Raw genomic sequence first — 20,255 nt, forward strand, 5'->3', positions numbered from 1 at the left:
GAACAATAAAATACAGGAACATTGTATATTTGAAGTAAAGAAGTTTTGAAAATTGTACAAAAGGAGGGAGAAGATGAAACAAGCTTTTTACAAGTTACAGGAACATCTAATCCACTGATCTGGAGAGAGGGAGAAGCTGCTGTCTGCACCACACGTCACGCTGACTGCCTGCAGCACCCAGTGGAAGTACATACCTACTTTTCCTCACTGGTCCTGTAGACAGAAGAACTGCACACTGATTACTTTGAGAAGGGTCTGAAAAGTCACTAAAACTGACAGGAAAGTTGCTAAGTCAGCAACAGTGGGACCCGCAGCTTACTTTTTGACTGCCCACTCCTGCCGGCAGGAAGGTTAAAACCACCCGCTTCTGCAAGATCAGCGTTTGGTCCGGGGGAATCCCAAAGCCAATGCTGCCCTCTACTTCGGAGCAACAGGCATTTATTTTCAGGATTATGGGCTCTGGGACAAAGGGATACTTTGGTCCAATAGGATATTTTTCAGCCAGTTATTGTTTTGGAATGATGGTCCATTGTTAACTTGTGTTCGACAGTGTCTACTGTGAGCCTGCAACTACAATTACATTGCAGCATGAAGGTATTGGAGATATTTGAAATGTAAGGACTGGTGAATGACATTTTGAAATTCTGGAAAACCCTGAATTAGGTTTCTGTCGCACAAGAGCACCAAAACAAACACAGGAACCACTGACAAATACAGTGATTTTACCTCACAGATCATCATGAAACACTTCATTCAAAGAAACAAATGAAAACTTTGTCTTTTGACTGTTCCAACAATCATTAACTCTGGTTTGGTTGAAATAAATCCTTCACAGAGTGAGATTGCTCTTTGCCTCAGCCGGTAGCTGTGAATTGAGCTGCAGTGGTTGCAACGTAATTATTGAAGGAAACTGCGCACCGTTAATATAAACCCATGAAGAGTGCTAGTTTTTGTCACTGACAGGCTCAGTTTGCTACTCTGAAGTGTCTGAAATCAATATGGAAATGATCCTAATAGAGATAGACCTTTTTCTTAAATAGTAAGATCCTTTTTTTCCATTATATTATGTGCTTCAAAGCCACCAAACTCCATTTATAAATGCAGTAATTTTACCATGCAGATCATCATATAATGCACTTCAACTCCAACAATCACCAAGTTACATGTGCAAAGAAACAGCTGTTATATCTCTCTCCTCAAAGACAACACTTTCTCAAGCTCAGATTACAAAACACACAGAGACCTAAATATGACTTAATTCTTTGCTTAGGATGCCGTTATTCCACTAGGCCATATCTTTACAAGAACACTGTTGTTTTCTACCATATGAATGTTCAGAATCTCATATATTTAACCTTTCATTGCAATATTTTTGAAAGTCTTTCTTTTCCTCAATACTTCACATGGCAGTTAAGATTATGATTAAGGTTAAACAACTGAAATATTTGGTAATGGTTTGGAGGAGATGATGGTTATGAAGAGAAATGGACATTAACTGCAGGTCTGGGATGGGGAATGAACTCCTGTCTCGATGTTACAAAGGTAATTCATGAAGCTGTGCCACAAGCTGAAAGATATGATGAAGCCTGATGAGGTGACTGTGTGAACAATTCTTTCTCTTGAAATGCAAAATAGTGAATTTTTCACACAGACCTTTGTTGTTAGATGAGTAAAATCCATATCTTTCCACGCCTATAAGCTGTAATACACATGATGTATTTCAACCCCCTGACTGTTAACCACTAATATCTTATCGCCGCCTCATTTCTTCAGATGATTCGTCAGATTAAGCACAGGGAGAACAGTTTGCCATTAATCATGTGTGTCACAGGCTCTCTTCCATTATTCTGCTCAGTTTGCTGCTGCTTTCATCATCAGTGTGGTGGCGCCTGCCGTGCAGCCTCTGAACACTGTAAAAATTCAATTAACGAAAATTCTCCTATTCATGATCTCTGTTGAATCCACTGGAATATTCCCATAAAGGGAGATCAATAAAGACAAAAAGCTAATGGCAGCTTGACTTTTCATTACTGACTATAATTTAGTTTTTTGATATTCTTTCTTCTCGTGCATGGTTTGTACATGTGCATAGTTAGGTTGTGTTTATGTGTGCATGTTTCACACGTGCAGTCAGCTTGTTCAATTTTGAATGTAAAGCAGAAAATAAAGCTGAAACTTTGAGCTGATAGAGGCACCATGGATGGTTCATCTCGGTCCAATAATAATTAAAAAGTCATAGGTGAATTATGTCACGTCAGAAGCTGCTCAATGTGCCCAAAAATACAAAAAAAAAAAGAACTTTGCAGCATAATGCAATCCCTCCAGGATCGACTACAACAAATAACGCAAATTCAACCAATCCCTGCAACTGCACAACCTTGTAATTTTGTCCAGCTGTGCCAAGTGCAGTTAAGGTGTCCAGTAAGACCATTGGTGCTGAACTGCCTTATCTGCCTCACATCTTCCCTAAGATAGAAACCTCTATAATGTTCGAGATATTTTACAGTGTCCTCTTCATCCCCTGTGTGGAGAATTGGAGCTCCTACCTTCTGGCCATGTCTAACAGGTTGAATAAATCCCTTATTTTCCAGGCCAATCAACTGTTAATGCTCACAATGACTCAGCTGATTAGTTAGTTTGATTAGTAATTAGTTTCCCACTTAGCTACCAGGGGCTGATGATGATGGTTTTACTGATGGCTGAACATACTCTACGGTTTTTGTTGTCACTTAATATATTAATGTATTTTATCATGCTTTTTGTACCAGAGTCCGTGAGTCCTAAGTTTATTCTCTCTCCTCAGGGACAATAAAGTTGAAGTTGAGTTGAACAGTATAAAACTGGGCTGACCAATCCACATTGCCATCCTTAGCAAAAAAGTTCTGAAACTTTCACACAGCACATCACATTTCTTCAAACGTCAATAAATCATAAAAAACTCCACCAGCATCACTCTCAGTCAAAGCAGCTCCCCCGAGGGATTTTCTCTCCATATATAACGCAGTGCCTGGCAGTAGAGTGATGCCTACTGAATGAAAACGGCCTCCTGTGCCACTTCACTCTCCAAAACGCACCAAAACCACAACAGCAGACACCAAATGGCTCCCAGCAAAATGCCACCGCAGCAGAGTCGAGGCAATATAAGCAGTCGTGCGTCTCGTACTTACATCCCACCATCATCATGGCCACGGAGAAGATCTTCTCCCCATCCGTGGTCGGGGCGATGTTGCCGAAGCCGATGGTCGTCAGGCTGGTCATGGTGAAATACAGGGAGGTGATGTACAGAGAGTCCTTGCCGGGGCCGCCCTCCCATTGGCCAGAGCCGCTGGCGTTGTAGCGGTAAGGTGATCCGATGCTGATGGCCAGCTGGTAGAGCCAGCTGTCCATCTTGATGGTGTTGGTAGCCTCGTCAATGACCTCGTAGTCTCCGATGCTGTACCTGTTGAAGACCAGCAGAGCTCAACCACACGGGTTCATCTGACTGAGATCTGGAGAAAAGTTACAGCATTTATATTTACAAAGACCCCAAAAACATACCGAAGAATCACTGATTTTCATTTGAATTTCCAGGGGCCTTTTGCTTATGCCAAGTATTTTGATAAATCAGTTGCACCACATATGTTACGCAGAGTAAGAAGCAGGCATAAAGTCAAACTCTACACCATTCTATAGTAATTACTTTAGAGGAGAAATCTGCAATATATTTATTTAATAAAGCATAAATAAGACCATGATAAGGAAATTGACATTTCTCTGACATTAACGCTACAGCTGTAGTGTGAAATAACTGTTTTGTTTTTTGCCTGTTTCATGTTAATCAGACATCAAATTAAATCAAAATCCAATCAAACTGATGCAGAATGTTCTCTGAATGAGTAAGTGTCTGTTTATGAGTTGTAAGAAATCATCATTAATCTTATAGATGTTCATAACACATAAATTGAGCAAAATGTTGCTGGAGTTTGCAGCAGTGAGTGTGTATTTTCAGAGCTGTGGACTTTTGTTTTCAAGATAACAGGCTTAATTTTACACAAACAGACAACTGTCAGATATAAGCAGCTGATCAACTGACAGTGAGAACTCGTCGTCACTTGTTTTCGTCGAATTTCAATACTGTGTTCGTCTTGCGCTCCTGCACCCCGCCTGAGCTTCCTCGAGTCTCAGGAGGAGGGGGCGGGAGGAAACAACTCGCTTCAACTGTAGATCACATATTAAATAGGATTTCAACTGTTTTAATAAACAGGCTTTTGCTTCAACTCACTATTTGGACTGCAGTACTAATTTTTGGACGTGCAATGGCTCCTTTAATATCAACATCAAAACCTCAAAATTCCACTAAAGAATCACTGTTTTTCATTCCCTGTTAAATTAATAAATGCAGTAAGCCAAGTCAGTCATAGTTGTAGTCACACTGTCCCATTAATCTGACACCACGTCACAAGCACTAATAATGATAACAATAACACATCACAAAATAGCTTGTTACACCGATCAACATTTTAATGACAATAGCATAAATCTACTTTCCTGCTTTCTGCACTGACCAGACGAGTCAAGCAGGGGGATCCTCTCCAAAAAATAATATAGCAATGAATGTGGTGCAAGCAGATTATGAAAAATTCAGAAGATCAGCTGCAGATGAATAGAGAGATGAAAATAATGAAAGAATTTTGAGTCTAGGCCAAACTGTTTTTGAATTGGAATTGGAAACTGGCCTGCCAAGTTTTCGGCTTACGGATTTTATTGCACAAACACTTTTATCAGAGTAAAATATTCAGAAAAAATAAAGAGAAAGGAAAGAAAAACGATACAGGTTTTATTGTTTTGATGGTTTGAGGGATTTTTCTCAAATAAACGGCTTTCATCGCCTTGCTTAGGAGATCTGTCCTTTTTTTCTTTCTTTCCTTCTGCTGTCTGAATCTAAAATAATCGTTCAGTGTTTTCTCGTGCTGGCTGTACAGTTCTTTTAAGTTTCTGACCTCAGCGTTCATGAAATTGCCTTTTATTTTTTCTCTGATCCCCCATAACTCTGCTGAAAATAAGAAATGATTAGCAAGACAGTGGAAGATTGTTAAAAGTATGCTAGCAGCGCACACTGCTAGGCAACAGAAATGATCAAACTTAAGAATGTCATGTCCCACTTTGAAATCTGAAAACCCCAAACCTTTAATCACAACCCTGATTAATCGTACCATCGATGAGCTATAACATGTGACAGGTCGCCAAATACAGTGTAACAGCTGTTAATCTTGGTACGATAAATGAAGAATAACACACCATTTTAATCCATGGCTTTGTTTTATTAGCTTTGACTACCTTTTTTTAAAATTGATCATCAATATTTTATGATAATTTCAAACTTATAAACATTTTTAAACCAGACGTAGTTAAGACTTGGCTTAAGTTTGGTTTGTGTAACCGATGTGAAACCCAGTGTCTAATAATATTATATAACTAATCATTTTAAAACCATTAACATATTCTTAACAACAATTACAACAAATATTGCGTGACACAACCCTGTTTCTGTAAAATTATGTTCACATATCACTAAAAAGCAACCGCAAACATAGTTTTGTAAAATATTAAAACTAAACTTACCTGCAAAACACAGTGCACTTCATTTATTTTGCACTCTTGCAATATAATATCCATTCATAGCAACAAAAACATATTTTAGAGGCTGTGTTTAGGAACTCAGCACTGAGTACAGGTTGGTAGGCAGGTAAAGACTGCTGTCCTGAATAAATTCTGATCTGAATCAAGAAACAGGTCGAGTTAATGGTTTTAAGATGTAACCTTAATCATAATCATAATTTCCCATCAAAGTGTAATTAAACAAATTATCAGTAAAAACATGAAATGAAACACGGCTGCATGACCAGTGACTTTTAGGTAGTTCACAAATCTGAATCCTAGACTCGAGGAAAAAAGTCCTCGTAAAACATTTAAAATGTCTTAATCCTTACATTTTTTATGCACAGATCCCTTAACATATACTCAGGGTGCTTTAAATCTCAATGCCTCAAATGTTCCTAAGAATATATGATGGCCCACTTAACTAAACCTTAAATATGGTTATTAAAACCATTAATCATTCATGTAAGTGCAGACTGAGGACCAAAAACAACATTCAGGGCTCTGCTTTGGTCCGTCAGGGCTCATATTCCATTATTGAGGGAACTTACTTGCACTTTTCATTTTCATTTTTAATATAAAACATTAATGTAGCTTTGGAGGTTTGGAATTAAGGTGTTCTGTTTGGCGGTTTATGTGGAGTAAACCTCCAAATATGACCTTAGACTTCATCTCCTCGAGTTCATTGCTGTTGTGTTTATGTTGGTGAGAATTTGCAATGAAGGAATTCATTTTATTATTATTTTACCTGAATGAGGTCATTCATCTTTCACAGCTCTAGTAAAGATTTGGTAAAAACATCCTTGGATGATTTTAGATGAAAATACCTTTCCCATTTACAAATAAATTCAAGGAAGTTAAGTTTATCCATAAAGTCTGTCTCACTCCTGTAAAGGTGCATAAAATTTCCAGTGATAATTCACCAAACTATCTTAGAAACAGTTATGCATCTGTTATAATGTGTAATGGGTAATGTGTTGTGTTGAAACTGTAATATATTTTGCACATAAATGCAGACTTTTATTTTGGAAAGAGTAACATCCTCCAACTTTTAAGACGCTCCTGGACCAAATATAACATTTTTTACCATTAGAGAGACTGACACTAGAAAAAAATTAGATAGATGTATTTTACAAGACTTTTGGTTCCCAGAAAACATTTTTAAAGATGATCTTTAATGGAGTAGATCATTTCTGGCCCTGAACCTTTAAAGATATGAAGGGTCTGTACTGATGTCACTCTCCCACCAGTAAACGTCCCTGCAATTAGACTGAGCAGCAAAACATCTTGCAACATGGCTGCTTTAGTGGGAAAAACTCTGAAACTTGGAGTAAAACATCTGCTTAAATTAAAGGCAGTTGGACTTGGAGTTGGCAGTGATCCTGACAACTTATCAAAGACACGATGGGGTTCATGTTCGCTGACATGTGGACAGGAATCGAGTTTCCTGATATTTCCTGTTTGTATGTGGACAGGTGTGTACAAATACATTTTTATTTTATCACTTTATTGGAGACACGTTCACATGCAGCAATGAGATGTGTGATGTACGATTGTTGCATGAAATACAAAAGATGCAAAATATTAGAATTCTTAAGTATCAGTAGTATAATTTTACCCAAAAATCAAAAATGAATGTAACAAAATGCAGATGCAAATCCATGTTTCAGTGCCTGGATTCCAGCTGTTTCTGTGACTTGCAGCAATCCGTTAAGCTGGAATTGGCAAAGAATAAATTGGGGAGAAAAATCTAATTAAATACATTAATAAATATAGTATAAACCGAACCCATTGGGTTCCGTTGGGTCCCTTTGGGTTCTGGCACAGATCCCAAGCTCTACTCTATAAGTACAATGGAATTTTTGGACTTATTAAGCTATAATTATAACTTTGTCACTTTGTTTTTGTTTTGTTTTTGCTATTTACTAAGGTAAATAACTTTTAGAAAATAATATTTAAGTTTGTTTATGTTTTTGTTTGTTTTCTGAACTTGAAGGATCGTTACTGTACCATGCTATGCTTGTATGTTTAGCTTTTGATGCTGGTTAGTAATAAAAAGATACTGAGAAAAAGGGTATGATTTGAAAGGAGATGTTGTGTTTAAGGTAGCAGTAATAATCATTTGGTATCAGGCATAAATAAATTAGCATATCACCCATGCATGACTTAGAGAAAACTAAACAACACTTGTAGTAAGCAGATCAACAGCAGATGTTGTGATGTACTGTGAGGGGAGGGCGGGAGCGATGTTTAGCATATATAACCAATTAGGAACAGTTAGGAAAATGGCTAAATTCCCAGGAGCCAGCAGGAGCTTCTGAATGGCACTAAACTTAGAGCAAATGAGTTCCCTCAGTGACTGAAACTTGCAGAAAAAAAACAAGAAAAAAAAAGTTTACCAGATGCAGGCAAGCCAGTGAGCCACCAGTCCGAACACGCAGACCAGCAGGACCAGAACAGCTGCACCGTACTCCAGGTAGTGGTCCAGTTTCCTGGCCACGCGGCCCAGACGCAGCAGGCGGACCACCTTCAGGGAGCTGAACAGACTGCTGATGCCCTGAGGGGGGAGGGGAAGAAGGAGGGACGGAGAAACTGGGGTTATTTCAGGTTAAAGTCTGGTTTCTGCACTGTAAAAAAAAAAAGGTTTGTGTCTCTTTGTAGTAACTTTTGTCTTCTTGTGGTGGTTTTCATGTCTCTGTGATAGTTTTGTGTCTCCTCGTTTTGGTTGCGTTGAGGCATTTTAGTGTCTCTGTAGTCATTTTGTGTCTCTTTGTGGTCCTTTTGTGACTCTCCTAGTCCCTTTTTGTCTCCTGATGATACTTTCATGTCTCTTCATGGTAGTTTTGTATCTCCTTGTAGGTTTTTTTTCCCTCCATGTTGTATTTTTGTGTATCTGTGGTTATTTTGTGTCTTTTCTTTGGTCTCATTGTGGTATTTTTGTGTCTTATAGTTGTTTTTATCTACTTGTGTTACTTTTTGTCTCTATGTGGTAGTTTTATGTCTCTTTGCAGTAGCTTTATATCTAATTGCAGTCATTGTGTCTCTCTTTTTGGTACTTTTGTGTCTCCTCATAGTCATTTTTTGTAGTAATAGTTTTTTGTGGTATTTTAACATCTCTTTGTGGTACTTTGGTGTCTCCTTGTGGTAGTTTTATATCTCTTTAGTAGTTTTGTGTGTGTTTGTAGTCGTATGATTGGCTTCATGTTAACAGTCACTTCAAACAGATGCTCTGGGACAAAAGCCTCCCTGACACACCAGGCCTCTGGCCCTGTAGCAGATAAACACATTGTTTAATTAATTCCACACTTTTCTCATATGTTTTTGAATTTGGAAAACCTAAAATCAAAGACAAACTCTTTGTAGACACAGCATCGCTTCACTAGAGCCCCCTGCACTCCTCATCAACACTTCATGGTTACGGTTGCTAAGCTATGATTGGACATTTGCTGTTCAGGGGAGGGTCTATTCAATATTCAAGTGAAACATTACAGATTTCTTCTTTGTAAAACAGAGAACACTAAAGCAAAAGTAATTTTGAGACTCATCATCACCTTGTTGCATTTGTAATGATACACCAGTATGTAATAACAGACGCACACCTCTGTAAACAGAGAGGTTTAATTGCTGTAGGCAGCAGCGTTGTACAGAGACATCTTACGGTTATGCAACAGTTACACAAAGGAACGAAATAAATGAAGGAGTAAAGGTGTACAACCACAACAACAATGAGCTCAGCTTGTTTTCAGTCCACCTACAAATGAACGGATCCACTTAAAAAGTGCTTTGTATTCAACTCTAAAAAGAAAAGATCAATGCTTGAAATACACAACTGAGGCTCTCTGCAAAAACACTTTTACAAAAAATGTGCTAAGATGCTCACATCTGTACCAGAAGCCTCATTTTGCTTTACCTTTCTCTCAGTGAGCAGATTCCTCATTATCTGTGGGCACTTTGGAACAAAAGCTAAAACTGGCACTGTCGCGTTCTCAGCCACAACTCAACATCCATCAACATTATTTCGAAATGACAGTTTGTCCATGTTCTGCAGCTTTAAGCTCAGGGGAAAACACAACAGAGAAACTGAGAAAACAAGTTAAGTTGTTTCCATAATCCATAATTTTCTCCCAAAGCACCATAATAGTAATATTATATTCAGCTCAGTCAAACAGCTCTGACACTTGTTCCCACGCAGGTTATGATTCCAACACAGACATCACTGTCCAAGTCTCAGTTTAATACAAATACAGTATTACTGATACACTGACAGAGATGCTAATAGTGAGCCTCAGTCATGCAGTCACACTACAGGAAGAGAAAAGCCTGAAGCATCAACAGCACGCCGCATTTTTCGCCGTATTTTACACGTCAGTGCGTACGAATGAGACAAAGTAAGTAAACAGCACCGCTACTCTTTTCAGCAGTGTTACTGGACATGTTTGTCTCACACCACATCAGTGCTGAAGGGTCTGAAAGAGAAAAGTGCAGCTAAAAGCAGAAACATGGCTGAAGGGAATTTACATCTGCAATAAAACTCACTTCCAAACAAGAGCATAAACACACACACACAAAGAAACATGAACCCTGGAGCCCTTTTTTGCTACTTTGGTTTACAAAATACCACTATAGCGCTATAACGCCTATATTTATATGACTTATATGGACTTTCCCCCTGAGACTAAGCAGTTTGCATAGTACAACAACTAGTTTTTCACACAGTGTTTGACAACGTCACGTGTACAGTATATTCTAAAGCGAACTTTATCACACACACTGAAAATTCCTGATGTTTTGTGCCTCAATTTTATAAACATTTTGCTGTAATTCAACAACATATTTTTTATAGATAGATAGATTTTTGATGTACATTAAACAAGCTCAAAATCAGGATATGTGTGTTCTATACATTGTAATAATCATAATAAAGACATTTTGCTTTTCTTCTACAAATCCAGAAAAATGGTGCTGAAGGACAGTTTTCACGCTGTGTGAGTTCACTGCCAGATGGCCGGACCTATAAACACTTTCACTATCCGATAGCAATGTGAGAAAAAAAGAATGGGACTATGTTAATGTGGTGTTTAAAAAACATTTACAGATTGCAACTGTGGGCGTCACAGGGTTAAAAAGGCTGCAAGTTCAAACAGAACTTACAGCAAAACATTAGTTTGTATTAATAGATGTGCGAAAAAAACTTATAAAAATGAATAAAGGAGACTAAATCAAGCTAGAAATTAAAACAACTCACATTTGTTTACTAGAGAGGAACCCAGTCTTGGCAAAGAATTGCATTTTACCACTTTGTCTGCTGCTACAGTCTCTGCTTTCAAACACAACCAGTAAAAACTCATTCAAGTAGACTGATTTCATATTACATACATGTTACATAGTAACCACTGATATTAGCTCATCAGTGAAGATTGTATAAGCATATGTGTCTGCCAAAGTAACAAGAAATGGTCTTAGTTTGTCCACCAGTCACATTTGAAAGAAATTTGCCAGTTACTAGTTAGTTAGTTCTCAGTAACGGTGAGAAATTACCAGACTACCTCAACTCTGTATAGGAACACACATGTTTACAGGCTGTAGGAGCAGCTTGATCTCATAGTTTCCTCCACGATCATGTCTGGAAGGGAACCCTTGATTTGCAAACTTCTTGCAAGATCATGGTTTAGGCACCAAAACAATGGAGTATCTGGGGACGGGGTGCAGAAATGACCAATTGGGGAAACATCTGTGTTCAACCAAGGAGACACACACACACACACACACACACACACACACACACACACACACACACACACACACACACACACACACAGATGAGACTTTATTAAAGGAAGTCGCATATCTTAGCTCTAGCTTTCTTTTTGTCAAATAAACTGCTCCTCTTATGCATAAGTTCCCATCTGTCTCATCTCTGCATTGACTCTCATTTGCCACCACAGAATTGGTGTCATGAATGGGAAGGGAGAGGAAAAGCGAGACCCCTGCGCTGTTTGCAGAATAATTTGTCGCTACTTGCTTTTTAGAAGTAAAGTTGCTAAAAAAGTCACTAAATCTATTAGTGACACTAATTGTGTTTTGTAGACAAGTGCTGCTTTTTGCCTTTAGGGCCTTTTAGGGCCTTTAGCTACATAGCTAACTGAGCTAACAGCAGCTAGGAGGCTAGCTACAGCCAAAGAGAGTTACAGCAGGGAGTATAGTGAGCAGCAGTTAGCGGTTAACTCTAGTGATGTTACCCCCTGTGTTTGGAGTGACCCTCAACAGGACAGGACAGGTGGCACAAATTGAAAGAATCCTTCGAAACTGCAGTATCGGCCAGGCTCTAATGAATGTAACTTAATGCACAACACAACAAAACCTCACCACACACAGCCTGTAGTCTCTTGAGAACATTTTCAGAGCGTTACGTTCCTGCCCCAGTGCAGCCGACCCCTTCCCCTCCACAGGGCCCGACTCTTTACACCCTGTTCTATACCACAAACTTCCCCAAACACAGTCGGCTGAGAGAGAGGCTCAAAATAAACAAGAATGATTGTTTTCAACCACAGGAGCAGCAGCCAGGACCCTGAGGCATCTGCACACTCTGCACGATCCGTTTTAACACAATTAACAGCGCAGAGCGTTTGGAGCAGCAGGGGCCAACACTGTACAACCTGGAGCTAAATATTTACCAACATTAAAAAAATAATAACAACTTTCTCATTTTGGAGCACACGGAGAAAAATAGTAGATGAAAGCCTGCAGGGTTATCTAATGATGTAGGCGATGATGTTATGTAATAAAGTGAGAGACCGCTGATGCCGAGGAGAGCTGCTCAGTTCAGTCTCACCTCCATCCTGATGCTCATTTTCAGCCTAAATCACTTCATCTTCAGCCCTGCTTCCTCTTTTGACCTTATCTAAACCCCAGGAACAGACAGGAGCTTCTCTCTTTGATCCACACTGAGACATGATTTCACCCTGTGGTTTAAAAAGTCTGACTGTATTCAGTTGTCATGATCAGAGACTGATATTCATGTGCTTACGTTTAGAGTTTCATGACTCATATTTAGAACTGTTGAGCATCTCTCTGCTCCTTGTTAATTCTTGCACACTTGATCTCTTGATATCTACTGCCATTTATTCCCCTCTTCCGTACACATGAGCTGGCCTGGCTTGACTCACTTTGACTTGGCCCATCAGCTCAGCATGGCAGGGGTTTGCATTTCCATCACAACAAGGCTACCTGTGTGAAGGTGTGTCTTTTAACTGAAGATGAGTGCGCCGAAGCTCAGGCTGAGCAGCTATAAAGCAGTGGACAAGCTGTGCATATATGTCTCTGGGATAAACACACTGGCTCCTTAAATTCTTCACTATAAAAGTGTCCTATTGTTTTGTTATTTAAACGCTTTTATTATGAAGCAGCACAAACAGGAAATATTTTCATTAGGGGGAGGGGGGGGGTCATCAGCAGTAACTTAACACGCAACAATATGAAATGGTAAAATAAAGCAGATACCTGAAAGTACAAACAGTGACTGAGGAGAGAAAATTAATTTCAAAGCACAGAGATTCAGTTAGAAGCTACAAAAGTACTGACAGCTGAACAGAAAAAAGACTTTTAGAAACATCTTCCCCTCTGCTCTCCTGCACACTCATGAGTATCACAACACCCGCTTGTTTGAGGCAGAGAAAAAGGGGGTTATCATGAGTTACCCACGGTTTGCGAGACGTCAACAGAGCCTGCTTGGAGGCAGGACTTTGGCCCCACTACCAGCAAGGTCCATCTTTGGCACAGCACAGTTTGACTTCGTGCAGCCAAAAGTGCCAGTGGAAAAGCCCCATTAGAGTACAATTGTACTTTTTGCACTATTATAGTTAAAAGTGGCAGCATGTCCTCAAACATGCAAGAATTAAAATAAAATTTTAAGGACTGATTTCACACACAACTCTGAGAATCCAGGACGGGAGACGGCCTTAATCTGTACTTGTTACACCAGGACATTTAAGTATCTTAAATTTAAGTCTTAAATTTGTCTTAGTTAATGGTGCTCATATAAACCCAGAATGGAGCAGAAAACAGCAGGACTGGAGTGAATCTGCTTTGGAATAATCCTCTTTTTATTTGATCTTAACTTGTTCTTAACCTTCGACTTAACCACATCTGGTCTGTAGGTCTTGGCTGCACCTTTGCCTCAACTCATCCTGCAGCAGGTTCTTATATTTCCCTCTCTGCGATGCCGCCAGCCCTCCCCAGCCCTGACTCTCTTCAGCCACGGCTTCAAAGGCGTCCCCCGGGACTCGGACGGTTCCCAGCTCATATGTTAATGCCTCTAAATTAAGTAGCCACAGGACAGAGCAGCGTAGATGAAAAGAGCATGAGTCAAGAGCACGCAACGCATGTAAAATCATGGCTCATAAGCACCTGTTTATCCAAACAGAGCGCGGTGAAGTGAGACGGCATATAGAAGGAGATTATGTGTCCATCGGGGAGCTCTTTTCACAGCCGGCTCTTTCTCTCATTATTTTCAAAGCAGACGACGCACTGTTGCATATTCCTGACAGCACCGGGAGCTTAGCGTGTTTTCAGTGCTCCATCCGGTGAGCATTAAAAATTCAAAATGTCTCAGCTTTTAGCAAAAGAGTGCCATGCTTCAATTGAGTTTTCAATTGTCACTCTGCACCAACAGGAGCCAAAAGCAGAAATGTCCCCGAGCAGCAATCGCTAGAAAGTAAAAGGTGCTTTTTGTGCAGTTTTTAATCCTCTCAGAATCTCAAACACGAGGATAAATGTCAAACTGAATATGTTTCTGATCAGTTTAGTACCACGAATGATTTGTTTTAATAGCTTCTGCGATTGCTTTTCTGACTTTGACGCATGAGAGAAAGAAAATATAAATCTGTGGGGGATTAGAAGAATTATGCAGTCGGACCAAATCGAATTAGCAACAGACTGAAATATGTTGAAGGACAAATGAAATGAAGAAAACAAAGAAAAATGTTAATCCCCAGAATGAGTTGTGTTTTTCATTGGTTTTCCTTCATCTCTGTCTTCTCCACACTCCAAACCATCTTCTCATTCACATACAAGTCAAAATCGATCTTTAAAGTATTTTCATCACATATGTATAGAGCTATACCTCATCTGTATGCCAGTATCTGACCCGACAGTCAACAAGAGAAAGATGATTTGTAGATTTCTCATGTATTTTTAATGGTCATTCAGAGCTGGTGTTTTCTAGAAGACAATTAAAAACTAAGAAGAAAATTCAAAATGTTCTGATCACAAACAGGCCAATGAAAACCAGGAGGTACAAACAATGCTACAGCAGCACAGGTTTGGAGTAAGGATATTAATTATTGATTGATCATTAATCATTAATTGATTATTCATGGATATTTAATTGATAGTCATGTCACTAATTGCACCTCATTTGACATTGTTTTGTCTGGTGGAGACATTTGTTGAATAAAGAAACTTATTAAACTTATAATGAGAAAAAAAATATGTGTTATGCATCTTATAAATGATCAGTGATTAATCAATTGTTCACGTTATCAAATATCAGTTACTGAAGATGCACAATTTTTGCAGCCATAGTTTGGAGAGGTGACTGTGAGAAACAGAAACTCCTATTGATAATTTATTAAACATCAACGGTTATTTTTATCGTACGGTGAGTTTCTGGTATCATTACATCCTTATTATTGACTCATCCCGCGCTCAGGAGCGTCAATAAATTTGTGTCCAATGAAATGCTCTCTAGCTTACGAGGCGGCCTCACTGTACAAAAACAAAACTTTATTATTTTATTCACTGGGTGAAAATGGACTCAGCGCTATTGGCTATTATAAACGCCAATCAATGTCTGTGATAAGTCCCTCCTGAGCTTCCTGTTTTACAGGAAACACAAAACCAATAAGCTCTCAGCTGATCATTTCATGGAAATTTAAAATCGATCCTTTCAAACATTTATTCATCTTAATAGATCTCAGCAGACATTTTGACTTGTCATAGAAGGAAAAGCACAGGTAATAACAGCTAATGACATAAACAATGACTCTGCTCCATTCGAGCATCGCTGTAAAACAAACAAAAAACACCTGAAATCTGCACACATGAATGGAATTCAGCCATGATTACAGTTATGAATTACACCTGTGCTTTCCCTGCTATGACAGAGAAGTCTATTTCCACTGTTCCACTGTATATAATTTTTATATATAACATTTGTTTTTATGAGAAGCAAAAGGGAAACTACAACTTAATCTGGTTACCCTGTGTTGTAAAACAATAAAAATGTAGCTCATAACTTGTTCTATGCTGCATTTGTTGGTAAATACTTAGATGATTCTTGGAAAAAGTAGATTAGCACAGAAACCACTACAAATGCTCCTAAAAAGTGCTGGTATTTTGAAAAAAAAAAAGCTATCCAACTCACGTTTTACACTCAGGTTGTCATGATTTTTGCATTTTCCTATTTTTCACCATCAGAAACGAATATTAAAGAATATCAACTGTGTAAATAAAATATCTCATACCTTTCATTCATCTCAATAATTAGTATTTCAGCCAGGAATCATCAGTATTTATCAAATCGACCAACTATAAATTGCTTAATTTGTATACAGTTCTTCTTATACCTTTATATTTTCATGATTTGTGTTCCTAGAATCATCGATTCCATAATTATTTCACTAGAAATAACTATAAACTCAGACCTGTCAAACATCTGAACTACAGTTTGGTTTACCATCATTTGAACAGTTCCATTGTTTGGGAGATTCTGCAACGCTGTTTTCCTGGGATTACAAAAACTACAAAAATGGAGTGTTTTGTGGACTACAGAAACTAAACCGGACCTTTGGCATGAGGGTGAGAAGATAATGACTGAATTTTCATTTTTGGGTGAACTATCACTTTAATTACTTTGCATACTTGTACATATGGATCTCTTCTAGTCTGCATGATGTCTTCCTTTGTCCTTTTTTAATTTATTCTTTCTTTTACACTCTTTTAATTTTTTTTTCTCCTCTTTAATGGAACGAGGTATGCATGTCCTGATTCACCCTCTCAAGGGTTTTCTGCACCTCTCCGTCACATTTTATGTTGTTCATGTATAAATTAATCTTTCAATCAATTAATGTGTACATAAATTGTAATTTTCTTTTGTGTACGTGTAAACAAAGTTACAACATTATTCCAACATGGTAACCAGAACTGCAGTGCTGATAAACATTGTTTTTATAATGCTGTTAGTGTTAATACCATATTTTCATCACAGCTTAGCAGCCATTTTGACATCGACTTGTTTACACTCCTACAGATTGTTTTGTGAGACATCAGAACCATTAGAAAATCCACACGTCTCTTACTCATAACTGAACTGAGGGGGCTGACTGACTGAAGGGCTTTTCCTGCTCAGACGAGCCTGCAGGGACGGGAATCGAGAACCGGTTCCAGTTGAGAACTTCAATGCAGCATTGCTATGTTACCTCACTGCTCATGTTTTGCTCTAGAGCGGGGACACAGAAATGACATGCACGCTCATAGAAATAAGTTAAATGAAAGTGAGAAACTGTGATGTGCTGTCGATGGCGTGTGTTGAAACACATGCAGCCAATTATACAACATGAAGGAAGCTATTTCTGACCAACCATATGGCAGGTCTTTAGGAACAGACAGTCCACTTCCAAAATAAATGCACAGCAAGATTGAACTTATTAAAAAAACACACCACATGCTGTTATTTTGGTGTCCACCCTCACATAAATTGGGGAGAGAAGGGAACTCAACAGCCCTGACAATCAGACACGTAAAGGGCTGCTGTGGATAAACAAGATAACAAGATACTGATGGTAGACGCACATTTTGGCCCCTTAAAACTTTGACACATCAAAATGTGTCTGTGATGTTTTTTTGCCAACACAGACAGGAAATACAACAAACTTCAGTTTATCACCTGCAGTATCATTATCCACACGGTGCACGCTCACAGTCACAAACACCAGACATTAGACCGATCCGCCGGAAAGAACAGCAGAGCATTCTGAGAAACACCCAGTGACAAAATCTGACTTTTTCCTGGTGTCTCTGTATTCTGTGACAAACAAAACATCATCTACATAGAAATAAAAGACATAAAACCAGAGCTGCACCAATTAATTGATTATTAAACAAATACTAAATTAATCAGCAACTATTTTGCTCCCTGATTAATGGTTTTGAGTCATTTTATCATAAAACAAATGTCCAAATTCTCTAAATTCCAGCCTCTAAGATGTGAATATTTTCTGGTTCATTTAGTCTTCTGTGACAGTAAACTGAATATGTTTGGGTTTTGGACAATAACAAGACATTTTCTGGACTGAACAAGTAATGAATTAATGGATTAATTAAGAAAATAGGTGGCAGATTAATTGACAGTGAAAAAAATCGTTAGATTCATCAAGATGTGACACAGCAACAGAAACAGCAAACCAAAAGAAAACTGGTAATAAAAAATAAAAATTAAAAAAACTCAATTATTGTTGACATGAACTAAAATTAATTGCTAAATGCTATTGCTTTGAAATCGCAGAAGACACTAATTAACCTCAAAAGAAAACATTGTGACCGATATTGTGACATTCTGAACGTCACCTGCACTTCACTGGGTCCTCAGCAATCCACCTGCCAAATGTGACATTGATCAGATGAACGGTTCTCGAGATATGCAAAGGACAGTCAGACACACACACACACACTTTATAGTTAGATGATGCTGCTACAGTGACACCTGTTGGCCGAAGAGCACCAGATTTATTAAGGTCACTCGGACATCATATCTACAAAAGTATAAACTGAACTGAACTGCAGGGAGATGAAGAGGGAGACGAGACAGAGGAGAAGAGTGAATACAACGTGGATCTATCAGTCTGTTTCTCAGTGTAACACAACCTCCAGTCTTCAGTGTAGTTCAGACACTTCAGGCTACAGGATCAACCAAAGTTTTTATACCACGCCAACATTTCAGTCCATATTCGCACACTCTGTCTTTTTAAAACCAGCTTACCACATGAGCGACCTTCACATTCGTTAATTGCAAACCGATCTGTTCTGTTCAGCAGTTCCTTCCTTCAGATTTTCAGTTTTTATTAAGCCAACACTCTCATCCATTACAATCTCCATCACTCAGCAGACACATTCTGCTCCACCTTTCCATTTTCCTCCTGTCAACACGCAGAGTGTTAATGCCCCCCCCCCCTCCTTCGACCGAACAGCGCACAGCTCCCTCCCAGCTCTGTCAGCTCGGCCGGCCGCGGCGGTGGCAGCATGCACGCCACGCAGAAAAGGTCAGCCTGGATTAGACCTTTCTGAGCCACCGCGGCGCCTGTAGACGCATGCTGTGAGCTCCCATCGGCCTGCCAGGCTCCTCTGTGACGGCAGGTGGCTTCGGGACCCGCGGGGGGTTCCTCCCTGCCTGACTCCAACACAACCCCACCCCCCACATCTCAACACACATAAACACACACCGTGACTCCTCACAACACCTCCGCTGCTGCGACCAGAGGGAGCATCAGCACTACTCCTCATGAGAATGTTACATCATTTTCTTTTTTTTTTTTGCTGTTTTACAGCCCGACCACTTCACTTGTTTGTTCATGTTCCTGCTGACCCATATGTGTCTTCATGTAGGTGTTACTGATCTGAACATCTGAAAAAAACTTTCTATCTCCGAAATGTCAGCAGGGAAAAATATCCTGTTTTTGTAAGTCTTGTCTTAGGAGAACATTTTACTCACCATCTTAATTGCTGAGATCTGTGGATGTGTCAGCATCACTAGAACGGAGACTAACAGGGTCAGACAGACTGTAAACAAACCCCACGGCCAAACATTAACATTTAAACTTAAAATGGATCCTCATCCTGTCAAGCTGTAATATTTATCAGCCCCCAAAACTTGAACTCTACCTAGAGAATTTTGGATCTATCACCTGAATATGCAAACATTGAGATGTTTTTTTCATTTAAATCTGTTTATATATATATATATATATATATATATATATATATATATATATATATATATATATATATATATATATATATATGTATATATATATATGTATATATATATATATAATGTTTGCATATATATATATATATACATATATATATATATATATATATATATATATATATATATATATATATACATATACATATGTTAAGGTTTCCAGTCTGTCAAAAAGACATTTAAAGAAACTTGTTCTGACTTATGAAGTCTTGTGTTGTGATGGTCTCCCTCAAGCATACTTTATATAGGGAAATATAGGGAAGTGAGGTAATTTGGCCCCTTCTACATTGGATAAAAAACCCACTAGCATCTGGCTTTTGTCTTCACTGTAAAAGGGTACAATCAGCATTCAGTCCCGTGTCAAATGACCCTAACCCTAACCCAGCTGGAGCCTTCAATCAGAGGCAATGAAGGTTTGTTTGCATCTGCTTGAAAGTGTGTATTTACTGATGACGGCTGAGCAGTGCATGAACATTTTATTCCCTTCACAATAAAAGTCCCTCATTATTTTGTTAATTGTTTGCTAATTAATTATTATCTCAAAACTTTTATTAGGAAAATTATTATTAGGAGACGT

General features: G+C 38.7%; 1 protein-coding gene across 1 annotated transcript in view; it reads right to left on the reverse strand.

Moving 5' to 3' along the window:
* Positions 1–20,255, reverse strand: part of kcnh5b (potassium voltage-gated channel, subfamily H (eag-related), member 5b) — a 203,968-nt gene that overhangs the window by 120,563 nt on the left and 63,150 nt on the right. Inside the window, exons 7-8 of the mRNA XM_084742502.1 lie at positions 8,037–8,194; positions 3,168–3,439 (exon numbers count right to left, since the gene is read on the reverse strand). Coding sequence (XP_084598628.1) covers positions 3,168–3,439; positions 8,037–8,194 — 430 coding nt within the window. The remainder of the gene's footprint in view (positions 1–3,167; positions 3,440–8,036; positions 8,195–20,255) is intronic.

Source organism: Lutjanus erythropterus, chromosome 18, assembly GCF_056507025.1.
Source record: "Lutjanus erythropterus isolate fLutEry1 chromosome 18, fLutEry1.hap2, whole genome shotgun sequence".
Classification (NCBI taxonomy): domain Eukaryota; kingdom Metazoa; phylum Chordata; class Actinopteri; order Lutjaniformes; family Lutjanidae; genus Lutjanus; species Lutjanus erythropterus.